This window comes from Rutidosis leptorrhynchoides, chromosome 9, assembly GCF_046630445.1.
Source record: "Rutidosis leptorrhynchoides isolate AG116_Rl617_1_P2 chromosome 9, CSIRO_AGI_Rlap_v1, whole genome shotgun sequence".
NCBI classification, from domain to species: Eukaryota; Viridiplantae; Streptophyta; class Magnoliopsida; order Asterales; family Asteraceae; genus Rutidosis; species Rutidosis leptorrhynchoides.
In genome coordinates this window covers 21,224,882-21,235,225 of record NC_092341.1, presented here as the reverse complement: position 1 = coordinate 21,235,225, position 10,344 = coordinate 21,224,882, and the positions used below count along the sequence as shown (strand labels likewise).

Genomic DNA, 10,344 nt, shown 5'->3' with positions numbered 1-10,344 from the left:
GATCTATATAAATTATTATGATTTGTAATCTCTTAAATCCAACAATTGACTTGAAATCTAACGGATCAATCAGAGCGCGACATGTGACGCGACAATGACATGTGATTGGAAAAAAAATATTAAAACAAAATTTTTATTTTCAAAAAAACTTAAAAAAAAACATTTAAAAAAAAATAACCCGATTTAGGATTTATCTGTGCGCCTGAGGCATGCTGGAGAATATTTAACTTTCCAATTCACAGTCGTGAACCTGCCGTGCAAATACTTGTTGTTCATTTGAAAGATATGCAGTTAGTTAAGTTTCACTCCAATCAGCGTCTACAATCGATAGTGAACAACCCGGTTTCTAAGAAAACAACATTGACAGAATGGTTGTTTTATAACAGAAATTCTAACGATGGAAGACATTTAACATATCTAGATTTCCCTCTAGAATTTGTCTGGGATGATGACCATAAAAGGTGGAAAAGAAGATGCAATCTGAATAAACCATCTATAGGTCGGCTCACATACATGCATCCTGCATTCAGTGAAGTATTTTACCTACGGATGCTATTATGCCATCAGAAAGGTAGCGTTTCATTTGAAGATCTGATGACCGTAAACAATAGCGTTCACTCAACTTACCGGGAAGCGTGTCTTGCTATGGGCCTATTAGGTGATGATAAAGAATGGTTCACAGCAATGGAAGAAGCAGCCGCAACAGCAACTGCATCCCAATTACGTTTACTGTTTTCTCACATACTTCAATTCTGTGATGTCGCAGACCCTCTAAAGTTATGGAAACAGTGCTGGAAATTAATGTCTGATGACATACCGATTAGGGTTGCGCCATCCTTACGTATATCAAGAATATATGTAAATTCAGAAGAATTAGAGGGTTACATTTTCTATGAATTGCAGATTTTATTAAATCAGTATTCCAAGTCCGTTTTCGATTTTGGTCTCCCTAGAATTCCTCAACATCTTATTGATGATCTTCAGAACAGACTTATAATGGAAGAAAATAATTACGATCGTGAAACGTTGCTTGCTGAAAAAAGCATACTTGAATTGAAATTAAATGACAAGCAACTAATGATCTACAATTTAGTCATCAGTTCAAATAGCAGTCGAAAGCAAGAACTAATATTTGTCTATGGTCACAGCGGAACGGGAAAAACCTTTCTTTGGAAGGCAATTGCGACCGCCTTTCAAGCTGATGGAAAAATAGTGCTCACCGTGGCATCATCTGGGATCGCTTCCCTGTTACTACCTTCCGGTCGAACCGCACATTCAAGATTCAAGATTCCCATCGATTTTACCGATGAGAGTATGTGCAACATTAAGAAAAAAACGCAAATGGCGTCACTTCTAGAAAAAAACAGAACTAATCATTTGGGATGAAGTTCCAATGAATAACCGAAAGTGTTTGGAAACCCTCGATAGGACACTAAGGGATATCTACGACTCTCCAGAAATTCCTTTTGGTGGTCTAACATTCATATTAGGTGGAGATTTCCGCCAAACTCTTCCTGTCATAAAAAGATGCGGAAAACGTGAAATCCTTGACGCGTCTATAGCAAATTCATACCTATGGAAAAAATTTACAATCATTACTTTGAAAGAAAATATGTGACTGCATCAGCGAAACCTTTCCACGATACAAAAAAAAGACAATGCTAATTTCGCAAGATGGTTATTGGAAATCGGGAATGGTAATATCGGTGTTCCAGATGAATCAGACCCTCACAATGCTTCTTGGGTCCAAATTCCAGAAAGATTTTGTATTCCAAGTGGCGAAGCCGGTCTCTCACAACTTATATCGTTCATTTACGATCAAAGTCTGCTGCGATTTCCGGATGCAGGGAAATTACAACAACAAGCAATTGTTTGTCCAAAAAATGAGACGGCTGATGCCATTAACAACATGATTCTTACAAGCATAGAAGGTCCACAAAGAACTTACACAAGTTGCGATACAGCAACCCCATATAGCAGTGATGGTGGACAAACTGAGTTACTCTACCCAACGGAATACTTAAACTCTCAAAATTTTCCAGGGCTTCCCCCACATGAATTGTGTTTGAAAGTTGGGGTTCCGATAATTTTGCTTCGAAATTTAAATGTTGCTGGAGGCTTATGCAACGGAACCAGAATGATAGTAACACAACTACTATCAAACCTGATTGCAGGCGAGATCATCACAGGAAAAAGGATTAGCCAGAAAGTCCACATCCCTAGAGTTACCCTAATATACGAAGACAATGTCTTACCATATATTTTCAAAAGAATACAACATCCCGTTAAGCTGTCATACGCAATGACCATTAATAAAAGTCAGGGACAATCCTTAAATAAGATTGGCATATATTTGCCAAAACCCGTATTTGGTCACGGGCAATTATATGTTGCTCTTTCTAGGGCAACATCACCAAATGGTCTCAAAATACTTATAAAAATGAAGATGGTCAAGGTCATAATGTGACGAAAAACATTGTTTATAAAGATTTTTTGCAAACCATTGTCCGCAAACAGGTCATTAATAAGTAGTTAGTTTTAATATCAAAATTGATAGCACGTGTACTTCTACATAACTGCATATTTATACTAACTGCTTACGAATCCTATATGTCACCTTAATGTTTACCTTTATCGCAGGATGAATCAACAAGCAGAGCTGGTACCAATCTCAACACTACGCCCGGGTCAGAAATTGAAAGTCATTGAAGCGATAGTATACAGGCTATGGATAGCTAAGCGACCAAAAGAAATTAGACCTCGTGGATATTCCTGCATACTACTTGACATGGAGGTACACATTCTAAGCACATATAATGGTTTAGATACACAACTATACCTAATAAAAGGCTGATTTGCCAAAATTGTTATCACTGTTTAAATTAGAAAGAACTCACAATTGTTATTCAGTTTCCCATATGTGATGCGGGGCTGCGATTTCAATTTTTTCTGTGTGCAGGTTATTTTGTGTTCACAATTTATTTTTAATTTATTTTTATTGATATAACCCAGCAAATAGCATATATTTTACGTTCGTTTATTTCTACAGCTTATACGACTTATTATTATTTTTATAGTGATAGCTTATGTCCGATAAATGAAATTTTGATGATTTAAATCATGATATTTCTGATAATATAATACACAACTATGCTTAATAAAAATCTGATTTTGTTACATATAGGGAAATGCTATACAGGCTAACATAGATTGGAGAAACAGAAATACTTTGCTACGCACTCTTCAAGTTAACAGGGCTTATAGGATATCAAACTTCGTTTGTACGCCATCACAAAAAATAGATCAGGCCATTTCCAACCCCACATTCTTAGCTTTCGGACTAGAAACCTGTTTTGAGAACATACCAGTTGTCGGTTTCCCGTTACATTTCTTCGAATTTACTCCATACACGCATCTCAAACTCTACAAAGTTGCAGGTCCAAATGCAATCCTATAAAATTATTCATCCACTTCTTTTTAGCTTAAACTCGCTAACCAATATACTATCTTTGCAGACTATATAGGATGCATACAGCACGTGGGCGACGTTCAAGAAAGTCGTGGGAAAAAAGGAGAGTTGATTCAACGCTGTTCTATGAACATTATCGATTTAAGGTAACAGTCCTCAACTTTATTAAATATATCGGTAACATAAACAATACATACATTTGAAAAAGATGCCTGAAAAAAAAAACGATATTAATGCAGTGAGATGACGATTGAGTTCACCTTATGGAATGACATGGCTACAAATTTCGACATAGAAGCGTACAATGGCATGGCCAAACCGGTGATGATAGCAATTGGCTCTTACTGGGTGAAGGACAACATAGGTCAGCAAAACAAACTTATACACTTCAAAATGATAATACTAACACATTCGGTATATATATTTAATAAACATAATGGACAAACTATTCATCTATATAATCAACACTGTAAGAATTTCACTCCAAAATTTTAAAAATTATGACCATAAAACATTGACCTACCTGATGATTTTTTTTCTTCTTTTTTTGGGCAAAAAACTGGAAATATATAAATAGCAACTTCTACAAAAACAGAGAAAGATTGTGAGTTACAAACAATTAACCAAGTTGGATTTACAAAATCATATCCATTTAGTACGAAAACTTTGAAGGCTTTAACAGTAACATATACAGGCTACCAACCTAATGATGTTCATAGCGAATCTTTGTATACAAAAGTAAAGAAAGAAAAAATGAAAAGAAAAATAGCTTTTGCGGTTTAGATATTTTAGTACAGCTATTGACTGGTTGTTATAGGCATATATTTGGCCTTTGGTTCCGACATCTGCATCATTCTACAATTACTCCCAATTTAAGTTGACAATTTTTTTGGATGTTAGTTTGTATAGTATTTGTACATAGCTCCGTTACCCTGTTATGTGTCATAGACATGTACCCCATGTGTATTATTGGGTCATAGCATGTGTTTTGTGATCGGCTAACTATTTACTATTATATTAACCTTATTCTATTTAAATAATTTTGTCCATTTCCTATAATTACTCTCCAATAATTAAAAAAAAAACTCTATATGATATTTTTTTTCCAATTTAATGGTTAAATTACTTTTGACCGATCATATAGAAAATTCAAATTGTATCACTAGAATTGAAACAAAGATTGTTATAAGGTGAGTGACCATCTACCCCATTGCCCATTGTACAGCTGCTATACCATTCTGTAACTTTTAAACCATTCTATGATGCCATGACATACATTTTTTAAGTTAGTCATATACGATAACATACTAACTATTCTGCCATATATTTCAGTCACAACCGAAATACAGCTTTCCGGGATATCAGCAACACACTATTATCTAAATCCGAATATTGACGAGTACCATCAGCAAATAGAGCAGTAAGTTTTACATCCACAAATATCAAAAACAAAAAAACTTCCAAAAATTAATCCAAAGCTTTGTGACAGATACCGAGAGAAATTCGCAGCGCAACCACTTCTCCAACCAGAACGCATTCAGTTTAGTGATCCTGAGGAAGAAAAGAATGCAGACAGATACCCTCTAGCAGAAATTCTTCATTTCAATCCAACAGCTTACAGGGTACATAAACATACATAAAAAAAATATTAGTTTCGTAAACTTGATGGAATAAAAACATAATACTCAATGAATAAATTGCAGGGCCGAACATTCAAATTTGAAGGAATTATCTGCACAATCGTTGAGAATAACAATTGGTTCTACTACGGATGCCCAACCTTCACAAGAGGAATGCGAGGAAACCCGCCAAACTTACAGTGTCCCGATCACGAAACCGAAGGCGAATGCCTTTTCTGGTAAGTTACAAATATTGCAGCACTTTTACCTAAAAGAAATATACTAATGCTTATCATTAAAAAATGACAGCTATTCATTCAAAGCGACAGTCATGGACGATACCGCCTCAACAATTCTCACCTTCTGCTCAGAATCAGCGGACGCATTAGTGGGTATCGACTGCATATAACGCCTTTAAACTCTTGCTAGAAAACGAAAAAAATTTTTTTATATAAAAGGGCCCGCTACCAGACCCAGGCCTATGCCGCGGGGCGACTAGTCTGGGCGCGGCGCAGCCTAACATTGATCTGCAGGTCAGTTTTGCAATTCTCCTGTCACCATAATATGCCTAATGGCGCGGCGCGGCGAAGTGGGTCGCAGCGCGGCCCAGTGCTGTCGCTGGTAGGGGTGTTCATCGGTTCGGTTTTCGATTTTTCGGTTTATTCGGTTCGGTTTTTTCGGTTTTGAAATTCTAAAAATTAAAACCAAAAATCAAACCGAAACCAAATTCAAATATCAAAACCAAAACCGAACCGAAAACCAAATTTGAATTCGGTTCGGTTTCGGTTAAAACCAAATCAACTTCAACATCGATTTTTTTTTTTTACTTTTTTCTCACGATGTAAATAAACAATATATTATTAACTTTGTAAGTTTCATACTAAAATAATATATATAATCGAACATATATACGTATTTTAGAAAATAAGATAAGCGTATATAATATCATAATACAATACATTTTATATCAAAAATAAACAAAATCAATACCAATAACAAAACTAAAACTTTCTCTGTTTTAGTCATGGTGTATATTTTCTAATAATAAACTGTTGTAAAGCAGTGTATATAAATTTGATTGATTCAACGTGCAAACACACATAAATTGAACTGAATAGCAAATCGACTTGAAATGATTACATTTTCAAAAATGTGGAGTTAAAAGGAAAATTATGAAATTAAAGATTAAAATAGGATCTCAATCCAAGTAAATCGAATTTGACTTGAAGAGTTAAAATATCTATTCAAAATCGTTTCTCGTACAGGTATATAATAATATAAATAACTTAAAATATTTATTTAATATTGTATAAATTGAATTCGGTTTTATATTCGGTTTTCGATTAACCAAATTAAAAAATTTTAAAACCGAAAACCAAACCGAAAAACCGAATTAAAATTCAGTTTCGGTTTTTCTCGATCCAAAAACCATTTTTCAAATTCGGTTTGGTTTTTTCCGATTTGGTTTCGATTCGATATTGGGTTTAAATAGTTTCAAACCAAATGGTGCACACCCCTAGTCGCTGGTACTAAACTTTAACTTGTCTCAATTTCACAAATTTCACCATTTTACCCACATAATACATTCAGGAACTTAACTTTTAACACTTCCATTCATCATTAAGAAATACAAATAATGCTTGGTCGCGCACGACCCATTGCACAATTTAAACGTGTCTTTTTTGACCCAAAATACCGAATTAGCACTTAATTCCAAAACGTAAATTAAACATCTTTTATCTTAATACACTTTTGACCCTTGGCGTTAATAAGCGGCTATCATAAAACTAGGTTCAATTAAGAGACTTGCATACCACTTGCTAAGTGCCGAATGCTCCTCTAAAACCTTGTAGTCCCAAACTTTCTCGATGCATAAGAACCTATCAAACATTAACAACATACGGGGTAAGCAATACGCTTAGTGAGTTAATGGTAAGTAAATGTCTTAAACTTAAAACGTAAACACAAATATAACGTAACCATAACCTTCCAACCCAAAGGTTGATTTCATGTTTCGGACTTGATCATCTCGCATCATAGGCATACATCTAATCTTAACATATAACATGGACATAGTCCAAACTTAACACAACATCATGGATATAAATCCAAGCTTACACATAACATGGACCTCGTCCAAGCTTACCCTTAACATGGACCTCGTCCAAGCTTACACTTAACATGGACCTCGTCCAAGCTTACACTTAACATGGATATCAATCCAAGCTTATCACGTGACATGAACATAGACAAAAAGTCTAAGCTTTACACCTTGACATAGACACAAAGTCTAAGCTTTTCGCCTTACCATAGACATGAAGTCTAAGATTTTCACCTTGACATAGACGTAAAGTCTACGCTTTTACCTAATGAACTTAATCGACACCCTCTTGCAAGGATGCAATCCGGGGGCATTAAGTCACCCATATCATCATATCTCGTATTCATACCACCACAAGTACACTTCCATAGTTAAGTTCAAAAATGTAGAAAAATTCATAAACATCTCTTTTACATAACTTGTGTTCTTGAATCCCGCGATCACCCTTGACCCGCCCATATTACCCCCATATAACTCACCTTGATTTAGAGCACTCCCTTGATTGGTTGAAGTTCCTTTGCTTTGACTAGCACCTATATAAGAGCTAATCTCATTATTTACACAATCGATCTAACATAAAGCATTCAAACAAATTAACCTCATAAGCATAAACTTTCACTTTCATTCATTTAACACTTGAGGCTTAATCTTGCTTAACCCTCTTTTTATCACTTCACATGAACATTTATAATATTCAAAATTCTTAAATTTCATTAAACTTAGTTTTACATTTTCCATTTCAACAAATAGTGCCATACTTACAACTTTTTCAATATACAATTTCTCAAGTTCAATTAAGACATGTTCTCAAATCATCAACCTCCTAAATTTAGAGGTGAACCTTAAACATTGTCATTTCTTGAAAACATCTCTTTTCGACTTTCACTTCTTAGCAACAAACACTAACTAGCAATTTCGTCATCTCAAAATAAATCTTTCACACAATTTCATCAAAGTCATATATTTACTTTCATTGTGGCATTTCATCAAACACTTAGTGTGCAAAAACTTGTTATGACTACTAGCACATCAAAACACCTATCTTTCTCACCATGCTTATTCTTATCAATGTATATGCATAGAATATAAACCTTATCATCATACAAATTCGTTTTTAAGCATAACATAATCAAAAACTCACTTTAAATCAACACCCATTTCATTTCTTTTCAAGAATTAGCTTTAACGTGTACCATTTTAATCAAATCCGAATTTGTTCAAACATCAAGCATAAACTTACTTCATAAACATGTAATAAGAGTAATCTAAGCATAAGCATTCATTAATTCATAGTGTAAGGTTCATACCTTGATTTTAGAGTTAAAAACCCTAACTTTTGCTATAAATTGAAGAAAGTAATGCAACAACTTGGTGCCATTGAAGAATAGGGATGACTAGAGATTAAATTAGAGTATTGCATGTATTCTAGGGCTTGAATTCTCCTCCTTTTTTCTCCTTGGCCGATTTCCACTCACACACACACATACTTGACATGTTTCTTGTCTTATGAAGATGAATGGAGAATGTTCTAAGATTTTAAATCACAAGTATTGCTCATTTTTCACCACTTAACACTTTTAGCCCTCCTCCACCCTAACATAGTATAGGTGGTCCTTAATACTAACTAACCACCTCATTTCATATTTTGCATGATTAGTCCTTTTTAGCAAAACACATAACTTGAAATTTTGGGATGTTACAACTCTCCCCCCTTTGAAATGTTCGCGTCCTCACGAACTATCTCTTTTATTCCTTGGTGAATTCAAAACCCTTATAAACTACATTTGAACCTTCACCGGTTCTTGCGCATAATTCAATACTCGTTGGTGCCCATTTCATTTTAATCGAATAAAGTTTCTAATAATCATTAGTCATCCTGAATATATTAAGGCTTTTCATCTAATTGGTTACCGTTTATACCTTTGTCCTCATAATTTCGAAACTTCGTTCACTAACCTCTTTCAAATTCGTTAACCAAAGTACTTAGCTTTTACTTAATCTCCTCTTAACGTTGGTAATTTCTTGTAGAATTTTGTGCACGTTGCTCCCTCAACCACCCACTAGGTGTTCTTTAGGCATACATTCGTTATTTTCTGTTACCCTATCTCTTAAATTTCATGCGTTAAGTGTTATTTCCTCACGTAGCTTTCATTAGATATTTCAATTCACCCGCTTTCTATCTCCTTTCATGTATTATTAGGCCTCTATATCACAACCTTTACCAATAAAATCCTCATAACCGAGATCCAGTCCTTAATACCAAACAAATCCTAATTTCTTTTCCAGAAAATTTCTCGTTACACCATGCCCTCACATCTTAATTCTCTTCCTTTAAGGTATTAAAACATGTTGTCACTCTAAATTCTTCACTAGCTTCTCTTAATTTTTGCCAATTTACATAGATTTTACTTCCTTACATACTTTTCGTGTTGACAACTCATGCCATCAACATTGATTATTCGCATCATCATCTCGAATCGTGTTTAGTATTAAACAAATGAAAAGGCTTTATCCCTTTTATGCTCACCATTATTCCCATGTCGTAAGCTTTTCGTATAATTGCACAGTACATTCCATAAGTACCTTTCTCTTCTTAACTAAATTACATCCTTCACCAATATTACACTTGTAAAATTCATCTTTCAAGTCTTTTCATAGAATCACACATTGCATGACTCATTTGCTTAAATATTAAAATCTTCTAGAATCTTTTAATCTCTATTCGCGAATCTATACAAGAGTCCGCATTTGCTCCCCACATATCACTTTTATATGAACTTACATACCTTTGAATCTTCCATAGGTTCTTTCTTGTTAAAATATTTCTACTAAAGTCTATAGAGTTACCATTATTTCAACCTTCATCAAACTCCATAAAGTTAACGATCTTATTATCACCATGATCAATCTTCCATTCATGTGATTATAGATCAAACGTACGCTATTTTCATTTTCATCATCAATCTCTACATCATATTCACTGGCTAATGAATAGCCGAACCTGTTTCTTTTTCAATACATATCCAGAACGTGTCACAAGACTCATTGCTACTACGCAAATGTAGCCCTAAACACATATCTCATCATCTAGAGCTCATTTCAATGTCTATTTTCATGAATTCTCTTCAGATTACTCTCATGCGACTTTTCAGAGA

At 34.5% G+C, this 10,344-nt stretch overlaps 1 protein-coding gene across 1 annotated transcript; it reads left to right on the top strand.

Moving 5' to 3' along the window:
* The first annotated feature begins 285 nt into the window (after nt 1-285).
* Nucleotides 286-1,386, top strand: LOC139867816 (uncharacterized). Its single transcript, XM_071856167.1, has one exon. It carries the CDS (start codon nt 286-288, stop codon nt 1,384-1,386), a length of 1,101 nt encoding a protein of 366 aa, XP_071712268.1.
* The last annotated feature ends 8,958 nt before the right edge of the window (nt 1,387-10,344 follow it).